At 38.9% G+C, this 15,949-nt stretch overlaps 1 protein-coding gene across 1 annotated transcript; it reads left to right on the top strand.

The window, feature by feature from the left end:
* Positions 1 to 4,170: 4,170 nt before the first annotated feature.
* Positions 4,171 to 14,778, top strand: LOC139133442 (histamine N-methyltransferase A-like). Its single transcript, XM_070700037.1, has 4 exons — positions 4,171 to 4,341; positions 6,098 to 6,290; positions 8,783 to 9,118; positions 13,269 to 14,778. The coding sequence occupies exons 2-4, from the start codon at positions 6,104 to 6,106 to the stop codon at positions 13,616 to 13,618; spliced, it is 873 nt and encodes a 290-aa protein (XP_070556138.1). The 5' UTR covers positions 4,171 to 4,341; positions 6,098 to 6,103; the 3' UTR covers positions 13,619 to 14,778.
* Positions 14,779 to 15,949: the final 1,171 nt, after the last annotated feature.

A 15,949-nucleotide genomic window follows, 5' to 3' on the forward strand; every position in this document is an offset into this window, starting at 1 on the left:
ACCTCAATGCTGTACTGAACGAATTGGCAAGGTATAACCTCACCCTCAACGAGGAGAAGTGTGAAATCTCAAAAAGCGAAATAGACTTCGTAGGCTATAGAGTATCAGCTGCTGGGGTGTTGCCACTTCAGTCAACACGAAAGCTATCATGGACCTACCAGAACCGACAAATGTCAAGGAACTTCAGTCATTCCTGGGCACAACAAACTTCTACTTGAAGTTCGTACCCAACTATGCTGATACAGCTGAACCACTTCGCAAGCTACTCAGGAAGGAAGAGACATGGGTCTGGACAGAAACACAGCGTGAGGCATTCAACAACCTGAAGCGACAGATTGCATCACCTCCTGTGCTTGCACATTTCAATCCAGATGCCGAAACTTTTGTGACCACTGATTCTTCTGGTTATGCAGTCGGTGCCGTGTTATCACAATGCGTTAATGGGAAGAGAAGCCAGTAGCGTTTGCGTCACGAACAATGTCTCCAGCTGAGCGTAAATATTCCGCCAGTGAACGAGAAGCATTAGCTTGTGTATATGCATCAGAACATTGGCATATATTGTTGTATGGCCGTAGGTATACACTGCGTACCGACCACGAATCGCTGAAAACACTACTAGCAACGAAAGGATCTGGTCACAAACCTCTACGCATCTACAGATGGACAGATCGTCTGCTGCAGTACAACTTCAAGGTAGAGCACCTACCAGGCAACAAAAACTTTGTCGCAGACATGCTCAGTCGCCTGTCAGCCAAAGATGACTCTGGGGAAGAAGAGTCGGATCAAAACATCCTTGAAATAAATTTGGATAACCTAGTCACACCAGACGAACTGCGCACAAGTTCACACACGGATCCAGTGCTGCAGTCAGTCAGGAAGTACATCGTGAACGGTTGGCCTAGAAGTGTCTCGCCAGATTTAAAAGGGTTTGCAAAACTCCGGGACGAACTTACCATATGGGACGACTACTGCATAGCAAGGGGATCTAGAGCAGTTATTCCCAACTCTCTCCAAGAGCGTGTACTCCACATGGCTCATGAAGCTCATCCAGGAATGGTCAGAATGAAGCAACGATGTAGGCAGAATGTTTGGTGGCCGGGTATGGATTCACAGATCGAAGACTTTGTCCGTAACTGTGAAGCATGCGCCATCAGTGGCAAATCGTCAAAACCGTCACATCCACCTCTACAGCCTACTCCCTGGCCAACTAGACCATGGCAATCTATACAGATAGACATCTTTGGAGAAGTAGTTGTAGCTCCTCGCAGCCAACGTTTCTTAGTAGTAGTCCATGATCTCCACTCTAAATGGCCGGAGATAGCAACTACAGAAACAGTCACCTCTACTGTGATTATCAAGATTCTTGACGAGCTGTTCGCCAGATGGGGCCTACCTGAATCCATCACTACTGATAATGGTCCTCAGTTCACCTCATATGAATTCGAAAACTACCTGTCTCACTTGGGTCAAACACAACCTAACAGCACTCTACAATCCACAATGCAATGGAGGAGTGGAACGTCTGAACGAAACTCTGAAGAATGGTCTTAAGGCAAATCTCGCGAAGGGAAACCATTCGCAAAGTGTATTCGCACCATACTTCAGAACTATCGAGCAACGCCACATGCAATCACTCAGAAATCTCCTGCAGAGCTAATGATCAATCGTCAGCTACGCTTACCACTTGATCAGCTGAAGCCACCATCAGCGATAAAGAAACAAGAAATAGATGATCTAAAGTCAGAGATCCACCGGCGTCAGCAGAAGATCAAAGCATATACTGATATGAAACGTCATGCTAAATCATCAGCACTTAAAGTTGGTGACTTTGTGAGAGTCAAGCGACCTAACCGCAGTCATAACTATCAGCTACACTTTCAAACCTCACCGTATCACCAAATCACTAGGGCAGTCAACGTTCAGACTGGATGATGGAACTACATGGAATGTTCGACGGTTATCACGTTCCTATCAACATGCTCCATCCACTGCGACATTTGACTTCAAGTCCACCCACCTGATGGTACCACCAGTTTATCCATCGAAGGAACATCTACTCATAATCAACAATCTACAGGACGACCTCAACGTACTGTTCGTCTACCAGCGTATTTGAAAGACTATGTTCTTACCTGAGACAGACCTTGATTTGAACTTACTCGGACACTGTACTTCTGACAAATGAGTTCATAATTGTTGTTGATGTTTATTGTGTTTATTCACGTTATCTGCATGCACTTAAAAATATGTATTACTCTGGAGGAGGAAATATGTTGTGTCGGAACTGTCAGTTATACGTATTGTTTATTTTGCATGGCCTTAACTCCCAGAAGGCTTTGTGTTTTGAGCACATGTTGTTCTGTACTTTGGTGATCGATACACCGCATTAAAAGCTGTTCTCTTAGTACATGCTGTAGTGTCTCCTTGACTCATCCGATACCACACCATCTTTGGAAATTTCTTGTATCGCGGCGTGTTGCACTTTTTGTCGTTCAACCTAGTCTAATGAGTGAACTTCTTTAAGAATGACAGTTTGCTCTGTAAATAGCAACGCATTTTTTAAAATCAAAGCTTCACGCAACTTACTTTGAATGAATTTCTCAAGTTCATTTCGTTTCTCTTTTTGTTTTGCAATTGCGTGTGGTGTAGCGTTCATCATGCAACTTTTTTAACCTATTTTTCAAAGCGTCATTCACCCCTACAGAAGTGTGACTCCTGCCCCGAACTAAATGGCGTAGTTATACCTCCAGTATTCGATTTCAATATCTCCCAAAAAGGATATTACTGATAATAAGTTCAACTGTCCTCGGAAAATAGTCCATTCTTTTGAGCTCAAAGTAAACCCTGACGGCCTGTTTTAAAGTAATTTTAACATTTTTATGTACATGTACCTATGAATTTCAATGAGGTCCTTAAAAGATCATTATTAAATTTTATTGTATTACAAACTGAATGGTCAGATCAGAGCGTATCGTTCGCCATTGCCGTGCAGCGTATCACATACCGTATAGGCTAAAGTTGGTTTGAAAAGAATACCGTTACGTGACTATTTTCATTTTTGAATAATTTGCATTTTTATTCGTGACAAAGGTATCACGCCATTCAGTCCTCAACCTGTTCAGTTCCGACTCGCTACTCTCAAGTCCTTGAAGACAATAAACCCCCAAAAAACAGACGACAGAAAATCGTCTTCTTATATAACCATTGGATAACATCAGAGAGGGCATTTGCATTCAATGAAATTTTCTAAACTCTTGTCACATTTAATGGTATTTTAAATCCAAAAGTATGTTTTTTGAGCTACTATTCTACATGATCTACGCCGCTTCTAAGGCATCGGCGGTAGACAAGGAATGCGCAAAATGGACAAAAATCGAAAAAGGGCCAACATAAATACAAAAGAAAAACAAAAGAATCGGACAAATGGGCAATATGTACGTATCTACGTAGTACGTACACAGCGCTGTTGCAAATAATACAAAGTTTTGCCTTTACAGAACGGCGTGGTACAACGTTCTGATGACGTGACAAAGAATAAAATCGATATAACACAAATACAGTCAGATATAGGTTAATTATTAAATTCAAAACATTTCTGGAGTAGAGTTGTTATTAAAATGCATGTACTCCAATGTCCTTCGAAAGTGTTGAAAATGACCTAGCCAGACAAACGCACAGAATAGCCTTGCTCGTCACGTTGAACGTGAGTTCAGATCCTTCGAAAGTTTCTTTGCAGTAGGCCTTGAGAAACCGTTTCATTAAATAAGGGTTCGTCCAGTATTGTTGATTTCTTGATGTCGCTTTTACTGTGCTGTAAATCACGCCTATAGCTCTGCCGCATTTTCATACGAGTGCTGGCAGTAATCATGGCGAGAACTTTCATTTCATTTATCGGCAATACAAAGGGCAATAACACAAATTTTCGAAGTTTGGCAGTTAAATTTGACAACATAGAACGGTTGTCAATTTTGTCAATTTTGTCAAGCTGACTATAGAAAACGGCTTTATCACTCTACTGAATAATAATTCTCGCTTCCTCTGAGATGCAAAAGAGAAAAAAAACATTTGAATTTCAAATCTGTATTGTTATTGAAATGGAAATTTATGACCGGCTTGCGATTTTCATGATACAATCAGCATGATAATCTTTCATTCTCTCATTTGTTCATTCCAACAATTGAATGTGATGAATGGTGTGCCCATAACGACATCTTTTGTGTACTGACCACGTCATTCAACGTATATTATCATCAAAATGCAAAGAAGTTTTCTATCTACACGAAAGAGATTAACAGGTCAGAGTCATTTAACCACATTTCAGAAGGCAAGCACAGACTGAAGGTGAGCCGATTATCAGCAAATTCTTTGCTAGATTTTTCCCATTCTTTGCCATTTTATTTTCCTTGAAGGATCACGATATTCATGTCAGGAGTAAGAAAGTCGTCGCAAAAGTTGGGCGAACATAGTCTTTTAAGGGGCATTAAGGGAGGGCTTCTGAAAATTAATCGGCGGTTGGATCCAAACGCCGCACTTAATTGACCTCGACTGTGCCGCCTCTGCTTCAGGTTTTGGTTACTTTTGTAACAGGAGAGTCGGATGTGTCAGTGACATTCTGTAATCTGATTATATACCAACAGTCTGTCTATATATAGGCAATGTTAGGCTGATATAGACCAATGACTAAACTATTTTTAAAAAATTAATGACAACATCAAAACGACACAATTTTACAAAAATTTTGAACACTTCATTCACCGTGGCATTTTTTGAAGACTTCTGTTTTTTATACGAACGAAACAACAATATTTGAAAACCACGCCTGATATTTCTTTGTACACGTTCAATGTGGAATCATAGCAGACACGTCGCTACCCGTGTTCTCGTGTGCACACAAGTTTCGCACCTCTTGAATTGGATGACTTTTTAGGTTTAAAAATCTGCCAGCAAGTCTGGCACTATGGAAACGGCATCAAATTGGAAAACGTGAAATTGGGAAACATACCGGTCAACGTCAATAGCAATGTTATGATCACTTTCCGAAATGTCAGAGAAGTACATTATGCCCATTCAAATGAAATGGAGAACTACCCACGTGTACAGATAATTAAGTCAACCAGGTGTGCATCTTAACGGACCTATCCGAAAAAGGCCCCCTTACTGATTTATATATTTTTCGCAGAAGCCACCACTAATTCATATACAAAATAAGTAGTGATCAGTTTTTTTGTGTTGTCATTTACTGGGTTTGTCAGTAAGATATTGAAAATTGATAATATTCATGATATACATCAGAAACTCGTTGTTGTGGTTTTAAGAGAGAAACTCATAAGTTTGGTTTAGGCTTGAAAACATCATTCGGTCTACGGCTGAAGTTTGCAAGTTTCTGACCAAAATTGCGAGGTTTCCATCAATTTGCAAAACCACCATGATCCAACGAGAGCTATTTTCTAGAATAAAACGACCACGCCACGACCAAAAAACAACCCCTTTCGATCATACATATCAATTGCATTTTCTTGACATATGACACTTTATAAAAATGACATTGAGACAGGTCTTTTTAGTGTTTTTGAAGATTGTGCATGTAGGTAGTGAACGTGTACAATAACGCTGATAGGGACTGTAGGTGTGTCAGGAAATTCAGGTAACATGGCGTTCGCCGGGTATTGATTTGTCCGTCTTAGTAATGCTGTTCAATGCATTTCAAGTTTTTGGTGCGTTGTTTACGTCATCAACCGATCAGAATTAACTACTGATGTGATTAAATGTCATTTTCATACGCGTTCTTCTTATACCACTAATTTCAGAAATCCAAAGTTGTCAAAAAATTAGGAGAAAAAAAAACTCAGTTCACTTAAAGTTTACTTAAAGCAGCTCTGCCGCACATACATTTGAGCTGTGAATCTACATGCGCCGAATGCCGGACATTGCTGAGATAACATACAGACATACTGGATATTTACAGCGCAACGAAGTATTAATCCTTTCACCACCATGGTTTGTCCCAAATCCATTGTTTTCTATGGTAAAGTTGGACCTGTATACAGGGAACTGGGGTGAAAGGGTTAATTTAACAAGTCATTGTTTTCTTTTTCAGATCACGATGGAAGGAGAAATCAAATTCCTGTTGGACCATGACAAAGAATATTTTGAAAGATTAAACCTTGTAATTGCTAATGGATTTGACACCGTACATGCCCAAGAGTTTGAAAATTACAAAAATATCTTGAAGAAGGGGAACTTCAACAAAGATTCTGTATTAAAGGTCCTTGCGATTGGAACGGGAGACGGTAAGATTAATTATGACCATCGAAATGTTGATTGAGCATATCAGTTCAAAGAAGCATAAATAAAGTGCACAATTAACATGCTACAAAGCATTATTATATACACGATCCGAAGTGCAAACTTTTTATAACTTTCTCCTCGCTACGTATTGAACTGTAGTGAGTGTAGCGAAGGCTGGGCAACGAAGTGTAATTACAGCGAAATATATCAATGCGCAGCATGTTTGAACATGGAACTATTTCTACGTGTAGTGTCTCATATGTAACATTGCGATCAGTTGTTTATATAGGTCAAATACTACGTGTGGCGAAGTGTAACCGTCGCCGAGCTAAATTTTGTGAAGATTGGAGAAGGGGGTGTTGCGAATGTAGCGAAGTGTAGCGAGGTGTAAGACGAATGGAAGGGATAGGAATACCAATGGTGTGCCGAACATGACTCAGTTCTACGACTTGGGCGATGTTCGCCCTCTAAAATAAACCATTTCATAAACAGATTTAAAAAAATATGTGCGGTGACAACTTTCCCACCGCGGGTAACATTCATTGATTAACCGATCGGTCAGAGCACATGAAGAACATTTCGACCTCTTTTGGAATGGAGATTTTTAGCCACAAACAACTTTATCAGAAATGGCTTAAAGCCCTTGTGACGATGGTACTTCAAAGTTTGCGGCCAACCTTTTTTTTTGGCCTCAGGCTGATAATCCAAAATGACTATGTCGGCTTTTATCGTAGTCAATTAAAATCAGTAATTATAGTTTGACGATACCACATTAACATCTTGAAACCCGAAATAAAAATTATAAATTAGGTCCCAATTTTCTAATTCACATTTATGGAAGTGGGCTGATCTGTTTTGTGGAATAAAGTTACGGGGTGGGGCCCAGAGTGGGGCCTTGGTTATAAAGAATAGGCGCCATTTATGTGTAATTTCTGAATAATTTCATGGTCAAATTATCATTTCACGGACACGTTTTTCTTTTACAAATTTCCTCGGGCATGTACGCTTGCACATAATTTGCATAACAATTGTCTGGACCGACAGGCATTCAAGATATCCGTGGCCTGATAGCATGTTTTTTATTCGATGCTATTGCTTTCATTGTCTGAGTGATTTTGTTCGCAGCTTACTGCAGTAACAATTCAGAATCCGTTGCCCACTGCGGCCAGTCAATATTCAAATATATTCATTCAACTAGAATGATGGAAATGAGGCTGATAATCAATTTTTAAACGTTTCTTCACGTTGATGTATCGCTTTTTTGGTCCATTTCGAATTCAACGCTGGTGAAATTATGAAAAATTTGTATAAACCCTTGTGAGGATGATACTTTGCGGTCAGTCAGTGTTTCATTTACAAACGTCATCGTAAATGTCACTTATCTTAGAAACATGCCAAGCCGTGGCATTTTGCGGCTAGTCCATTTTGCAGTTTGGACACTCAATTAGAACGTAAAACGTTAGCAAATTATTAATTTTCAAAAATTTTCGCCCAGCACATGAAGAACATTTCGGCCTCTTTTGAAATGGAGATTTTAAGCCACACGCAAATTTATCAAAAATGGCTTAAAGCCCTTCAGACGATGGTACTTTGCTTCCAACAATAATTCAAAATTACTTTGTCATGCTATTGCTTTCATGTCTGAGTGATTTTGTTCGCAGCTTACGACAGCAACAAGTCATTAATCCATGGCCCATTGCGGCCAGTCGATATTCAAATTTATTCATTCAACTAGAAAATGAAAATTATGCTGATAATCAATTTTTAGACGTTTCTTCACGTTGATGAAGCGAACAACGCTGGTGGCTGGTGAAATTATGAGAACTTGGTATAAGCCTTTGTGAGGATGGTGCGGCGAGTCAGTTTTTCATTTGCAAACGTCATCGTAAATGCTAGTTACACTGCCAGCTATTCCACGATACTTGTAAATGAGCAGTTAGATATTGTATTATATAATACCATTTATCAAAACAATTGCAACTTCCTATACCATGCCACAATCCGCATTAATCCTCGTGAAATGTCGTGCTGAGCTTGTTGATACTGATGATCTATTTTATTCTCCAAGCTACACGTGCACCTTACAACAACTTACAGCGTTTAATTAATTCTTTTGAGATACGTAGCATAAAGAATGCTTGCGACTATGACTGAGGGACAGGAAGAGATGTATGCTAGTCCCTCGGGAAAGAAAATGAGCGAAATGGGAGTTGAAGTTATGTCCTATGGCCTTCGTAAAGAGTTGCCGACGGGGACATCAACAAAGTGTGAAATGTGTCGTGTGTTCTCACTATTGTTCGTATTTTACAGTATGCGACAGTTAATACACAGGGAAAAGTATGAAAGTCATACCTCATATTGCCATAACACAGAAGTAAATAAATTTGTCACAGGATTTTAAGAAACGGTGAGAAAGATAGCTTCGTCTCCTCTGCCGATTTCGGCAAAGTTGCCCGTTGTTAAACTTAAACAAATTATTTTTTTCAATCAACAGGGCAAGCGGAAGGCTTGTTCTGTGATGCAGCATTGAGTATGGGCTACACCCTCCACCATACAGCTGTAGAGCAATCTGAAGCGGAAATCAACAAATTCAAAACGCTGGATGAGACGAAAAAGGCGGAGGGACACTGGAGAAATGTAACATTTGATTTCCACCATATCACAGTGCAGCAGTATCTGCGTGATGCACGGCACAACGGAGAACAACAACACTTTGACGTCATACGTTGTCCTGAATGTGCTTACTTTTTCACCGACGCAGGAGACATCTTTGTAGAACTTTACAAGATGTTAAACAAGGGAGGAATGCTGTGGAATAATATGACTGGTGGTAAGTGCCATGAAAATATATTTCCTGGTAGTTAGAGATATACACCTTTCTAAATTTTTACGTGAGATGTCTTTACACTAGGTGCAATAATTGTAGCCTTGGAAGGCACTTTGGCCTCTGTCGAGCGGATTTGCGCGATGCCCAACCAAGGCTACAATTCCGTCCTAGCCTTGTCCACGTGAAACAGCACTGCAGATCTGCAGTCAATTCCGAAACTGGACCGCCATCCTTACTCGACGGTAAAGACGGCGGTCGAGTTTGAAAATTGACTTTTGTTCCCGAGGTATTAAACTGTCATTTTTCACCTGCAAGGAGTACAGTTGACCACCGATTGAGGGTTAAAACGATTCTGACAATATCCGGGAGCAGAATTATGGTGAAATTTGCACACGAGATTCGATATGCAGAAGGTGGAATTGTAGCCTTGGTTGGGCATCGTGCAAGCCGCACGACAGAGACCAAAGCCCAACGACCCAGCCCACCATGGCTAAACTTATTCAGCTATCTTTACACAACAATTTACATTACTGCTGCATGTTGCACAAAGTTCAAATTATTTGGCTGTATTTGTTCTTTTACCTGGCTGGCTGGTAGGATTTTCAAAAATCCAAGGACGACAAAAACAAAGAATTGTATTTAAATGGCCTAATAGATTGATCTATTGGCAGAATATCGCACTCAATTTGACCGGAATTTTGCGGAGGGGTGTTGAGGGCTAAATTCGTCGCTAGGTAATTTGGTTATGTTGTGGCAAGATGTAAAAAAAGGCAAAAAATACCAAAGTGTTGAGGATTATACAATGTTATGTTACTACAGGATCTTGTTGATTTAAGTGTCGACTATATAAACCTTAGTGTGGAAAAGGATATATGGCGACGACTGTGAAAGTCGTGGTGTAAATTAGCTCTCTCGCGGGATTAAATTTGATTAGTCATAACACTAGGGCTACTTATCTTTTTGTCCAAGTAATACCGTGGATGCAATTTTTTGGGCACCCTCCACTCCCCACCCCCAACTCTGAGCGTGCATTGAACATTTGAAATGTCTTTGCTAGTGAAAGTAGTACCGTCCAAGGAACGGCATCATATCAATCAATCAAGACACTCAGATGACATGGCGGCAGGGATGCAAAGAAAGACTTGCACAAGTGGAAGTAGCGAATTTCAGTGACAATATGTTACTTTTGACGTATGTCTGTCGCCATCGGAATGTAATATGGCCAACGTTTACAATGCATCCACGGAGGGTTCCGACATTTGAATCATGATTATGAAATTATTAATTTTCATCCACTCCAAATACTTTTTCCCGCGGTCACGTATTTTAGAGCCTTCGGTTCCGCAGTAATCATTATTTAAGGGGTATTCTGATTAGAATATGGAACAAAGGGGCAATAGGAAAGTTAGAATCGAACATTCCCAATCAAGCGACAGAAGATCACTTTTCCAAGATTACTTCAAATATAAATTATTAGGTTTCAAATTCCAACAGTTGAACGGCCGCAAATCCGTGACAGTTCGCGGCCAAACAATACATGTATTTTGAGCAGCTGTTTCGACATAACACGATTGGAGCTAATTGTGGATAATTGGATCTTCAGATTTTTAAAATTTCAGTGGTAGATGCCATATATCTGAATGTTGCAATATTACAAATTAGGCCAAAGTAATTAAATTCTTTGTTTTGCGTCCCCACACGCTTAGGTTTTTTAAGGTTGTCATGAAAAACACACAGTGTGTTTGAATAGGAAATTTTAGGACATAATCGCTTAGCTTTCCTGAATTAAAAATTTTGTTAAAATTGTTTATTTGCTGCAATCAAATTACATTGTGTTAATTTTCTTGTTTGTGTTTTCCAGCCGCTTAGACGCGTAGGCCTACCTTTTCTCATTTTGAGTCGACGCAAAACAAAGAATTTAATTACTTTGGCCTTATTTATAAAACAAGTTAAACGCAGACGAGCTTACATATGCAGTTTAAAACGACCCTTCTTCACCATCCAATTATCCTAAATAAATTCCAATAGACGATGTTCCGCTGATTGTGAGATCTCGCAAGACTTTAATGCGTGCCCGTAGAAACAGGATTCCAGCTTAGTAATACAAGTCAAACTTTGTATGGAACTAAAAAAAGTGCAGAACTGAGCAAAGATTGCAACTTCATATATTTTATGCAGTGTTTAACGTAATTAGCGACTTGTCCTGTGTTACGCAGTTTGTCCTGTGTTGCGAGAACACGTCCACTGCGAACCACATATTCTCGCGATATCTCGGAATGTGTCGCGCTGTTCAGAACATGGTCTATTGTGTTACATGTAGATTCAATGCTAAAATGTCACGTTTACTTAGGCCTATATCAGGTACTTCACCATCACCCTTCTGCAACCTTGCAGCACGCCACATGTTTTTCCGGCTATACACAATGAAGCCATTCGATTATTTCTTTCATTACGTGTTTATTTGATGAATACATGTATATCATTTCGTTTATACAAATAATAAACTGTGATAATATGTATTCGATGTATCAGTTTTTAGCCTAATTTATTGATTATGTATGTATTTTCTCAGTTCACATAATGATAATTTGTCTGTTAGTGAAAAAGTTTTTAGGTCTTTTGTGTCTCTGAATGCGTAACTTTGCGCACACAAGCGGAAAAGAAGGGACGACACATTGAGAGAAGGGACCATCTGGGAATACGTTTCATTCTCAGAGTAAGGGAGCATTCGTTTTTTACTGGGAGGGGGTGCCGGTGGAAATCAGGGGGCTTGACTTTTACAAAGCTGTTTTGAAGGGGGAGGGGTCAAATTTTACAATAAATGACTGAAGGGAGGTCAAATTTTACAAACATTTGTATAGAGTTATGGCAAAAACAACAGAATTGACCGAAAATATATAAACGGAATACAAACATGGCTTTATTCTGTCTGAACAGGTGATAACAAGCAGAAAACAGCACATTTGTTCACAAAAATTAAATTGACCAAACGAAATAAGTGTTATGCCATGTTCACCCTGAAACTTTTACAACACTTTGAATATTGGGAAAAAAGGCTAAAATGTTTTGAAAATATGGTATATGTAGTGTTTGCAAAGATTTTTAGACTTTGTAATTACATACATTATATTGATCCACTATACATAATGTAGTCTATGATGAAGCTATGAACAATATTTTTCGAATACATAAGTAGCTAAATCTTTGTATTTATAGATGGTTGATTATTGATATCCATGTACTTGATCAGACTAGAGTATGTACAGGTGCATATGTGTGCAAGAAATATGATTTTAAAATTTTACCGAAATGTTGATTCACTTTACATTCTAGTCTGTGAGGAATCTATGAATATTTTTTCCCCCAATACAAAACTAGGTAATCTGTGTATTTATAGACTCTTGATTATTCATATTAATGTACTTAATTAGACTTGAATGGTTAAAAGTGTATGTGTGCGCAAGAAATATTATTTTAGAATTTCACCGAAATGTTGATCACTATACATTATGAGGAAACTGACTATGAATATTTTTTTAAATAGAAAATCTCTGCCTTTACTAATGTTTGACAAATGGTATAAATGTACGCAATGAGAATCGGTCGTTTGAAAGAGCAGATGTGAACAACAAATATGATATCCGAATTTCATCCAAGTGATCATTTGTAAATTTCAAAGAGATTCTTTGAAAGTTCAAAGGTCAAGTGAGTAATTATATGTCAATTTAGATGTTATTGATACAGACTTGGACATCTTTGGGCGGGTCACTGTTTTTTGTGCATGAAAATTGGGAAGGTCACTTTTTTTCTCGCAAAGGACTTTTGAAGGGTGCAAAAGGTTAATTAATCAAATCCGATGAAACATTTTGTTTCGGGGGGTGTCACATATTACTATTGATGAATTAAGAAGGCCAAATTTTAGAAATTTAATTGGGAAGCGGTGGTAAGTTCCGCCAACCCTACTCCCCGTAAAAAAACCGAATGCTCCCTAAACAATAAATGGTGTTTTCCTCGAAGACTTTGAGTTCCTGCGCTGTTTCTGTATCCCGACGTCCTCTTGCATGGCCATTTTTATCATTGACACATTCGGTGGCGAAATGGCAGACTATAAAACGGCTTCTTCTTAACCAATCTTACCCATCTCTTCCGACAGGCGCTGCAGAGCAAATCACGAAAGAACTAGCAAGACACTCCCCCGTCACGTTAAGCCTGTATGGCTCATCCACTCTCCGTGAGATACTTGGGGAGAGATTGCCAGGCGTTGACCTTCAGGTGGAGACCTTAAATTATAATATTGAGTGTGAAGAATGCTTCAAAGAAGATTCAAGGGACGGAAATATGATTCTCGATTTCTTTACTCAGATACTCGACTTCAGAAAGTACGCTTCGAAGGAAGTTGTCGACAGCATTTTAGTGGTCATGGATAAGAATAGCTGCCGATTGGCTAATGGCAAGCGCGCTTTAGTGGACTGTCAGGAACATGTCATCATTTTAAAGAAATGATTAAATGTGAGTAAAACGTGAAAAAGACCGTACTTTGCAGTAATAGTAATGCAAATTAATAATGATTTTGTAGCAAAATCGGGAATTCGATAGTCAATTTTGAAGTGCTTGTCTTAGATTGTAGAAATTAGCCTTCTACTCAAGTAATGTGTTACGTTTTCGCTAATGTAAACATATAATTGCGTGTTCACTATCTGACTTCCCTGTTTTGTGTCTTCACGTGTAGTTCTTTTTTCACATTACAGTAAGGAAAACTTGTACAAAAATATCAAGGGGGACAATCGCTTCAAAATTATGATTCGGAAGTTTGAATTACAAATATTTAAATGCAATCGGAGGGGGAGGCCCAATGTTTTATTGAGGTTGGTCGCCAATTTCTCGCAAGCATTTTTGAAGGATCATGAAATTTCACGAATGCCTTAAGAAAGGGTCACCATTTTTTCGCAACTATAAGAAGGACAGATGCGACCGGTATAGTGCATCGTCAAAAATATCAAATCATAATACATGGGATTCTATTGGACAAACTAGTAACAATTTTTCCCTATAAAGCAAGCTATATATATGTTTAATAATTTAATGTAAATGTACTTTGCTTTAAGTGAGCGGGTAAAACAGTGTATGTGTACTACAAATGTTTGATTTTGTAATTTCACCAAAAATGTTCATCCACTATAGGCCTACACAAGCTATGAACGATTTTTTCCAATATAAAACTAGCAATATCTGCGCATTTATAGATGTACTTGATTACAATATGATGGTTACAAATGCAAGAAATTTGCATTGGGAATTTCACTAAAAATGGTGCACCTGCTATACACGGTAGTCTATGAGAAATCCATGAACAATGTTTTTTTCTTATATAAAGCTAGCAATATACATTTATGGATGTTTGTTAATTGATATTAATGCATTTGATCAGAATAGGACGGTTATAAGCGCATACGTGTACAAGCAATTTTATTGTGGAATTTCACGAAAATGTTGATCAACTATACTTGCTGTGTATGAGAAAACTATGATTTTTTTTCTGCTTTTACTAATGTGTCACAATAGACATAAATGTACGTAATGAGAATCGGTGAGTCACCGTGCGGAGTTTTGTACTATTTGACACTTCAGGAATTAAAAATAAATACCGTACAGTGGTTACTATAGTAGCTGTCTTCTGGTTCATGTTTGTATCTATCTGGGCTGTTTTATCATTAGATACTAAATCGGGTCGTCCGTCATGCGCAGGGATAAGATCGGCAAAGAACAAAAAAAAAACAAAAAAAAAAAAACGGTACTGCATCGGCAGTACATCGGACGACGCACGATGTTCCGGATTACGTTTCGAGTATGGAGAATCACAAATCGGATCAGTGATTTCCGTCGACATATCGGTGAGCGAGTATTCACTATGGAAGTAGAAAGAGTCATGAGGGATGAGCCCGATTGTTTAAGGTTGATCTGAGCGTAATAAAGCACAATTTACTCACAATCACTTTTTTGCAAAGATTCTTGCAATTTTAAGTAATTCGTTACCCCAAGAGAAAAAAATATTGGTTGGGTTCTCCTTTTAGCTTGTCAAGTAGTTTTAACTCGGTTGAAAAAGCTGCTGATGTGCAGCCAGCTCAGGAGGGTATTCTGGTTCTGATAGCTATAGCTGTGACTCAACATTCACGTGTACCAAGAAATATCAAACGTCGTTTTCTAATATTTTTGTTTCGTTTGTGTATGAAATAAAATCCTTTAAAAATGCCACGGTGAATGGAGTACAGTGTTCAAAGTTTGATTAATTGTGTCGTTCTGAAGTTGTTAGTACGTTTTAAAAAATGCAGTTTAGTCATTGGTCTATTATATTGACTGACCTATATATAGACGGACATTTGGCATTGAATCAGGTTACAGAATGTCACTGACACATCAAACTGTTCTGTTCCGAAAGAAACCAAAACTTGACGCAGGATTTGCACAATCGCGGTCGATTAAGTACGGCGTTTGGATCCATCCGCCAGTCGATTTTCAGGAGTGCTCCCTTTATGCCCCTTCAAAAATTATGTTCGCCCAACTTTCGCAGCGACTTTGCTTCTCCTGAAATGTATATGGTGAGCTTTCAAGGAAAATAAAATGACAAAGAATGGGAAAATTGTAGCGATGAAATGCTGACAATCGACTCACACTTCGTCTGTGCTTGCCTTCTGAAATGTGGTTTAATGAGCTCTTACTTCTTGACCAGGTTTTCTGTATTTTTTGTCTGCCGCCGACGTTTCTCACGGGACGTGCGTCATGAGGAACAGTAATTCAAAACATCAGACGGTTGTATTTAAAACACCATCACTGGGT

This window comes from Ptychodera flava, chromosome 5 (genome assembly GCF_041260155.1).
Source record: "Ptychodera flava strain L36383 chromosome 5, AS_Pfla_20210202, whole genome shotgun sequence".
In the NCBI taxonomy this organism is placed as follows: Eukaryota; Metazoa; Hemichordata; class Enteropneusta; family Ptychoderidae; genus Ptychodera; species Ptychodera flava.

Bases quoted from the DNA above. Each gene is read 5' to 3' on its own strand.
- LOC139133442 (XM_070700037.1), top strand. From the start codon at position 6,104: ATGGAAGGAGAAATCAAATTCCTGTTGGACCATGACAAAGAATATTTT. The intron at 6,291-8,782 runs GTAAGATTAATT...TTCAATCAACAG, and splicing joins TGCGATTGGAACGGGAGACG to GGCAAGCGGAAGGCTTGTTC. The intron at 9,119-13,268 runs GTAAGTGCCATG...CTCTTCCGACAG, and splicing joins GTGGAATAATATGACTGGTG to GCGCTGCAGAGCAAATCACG.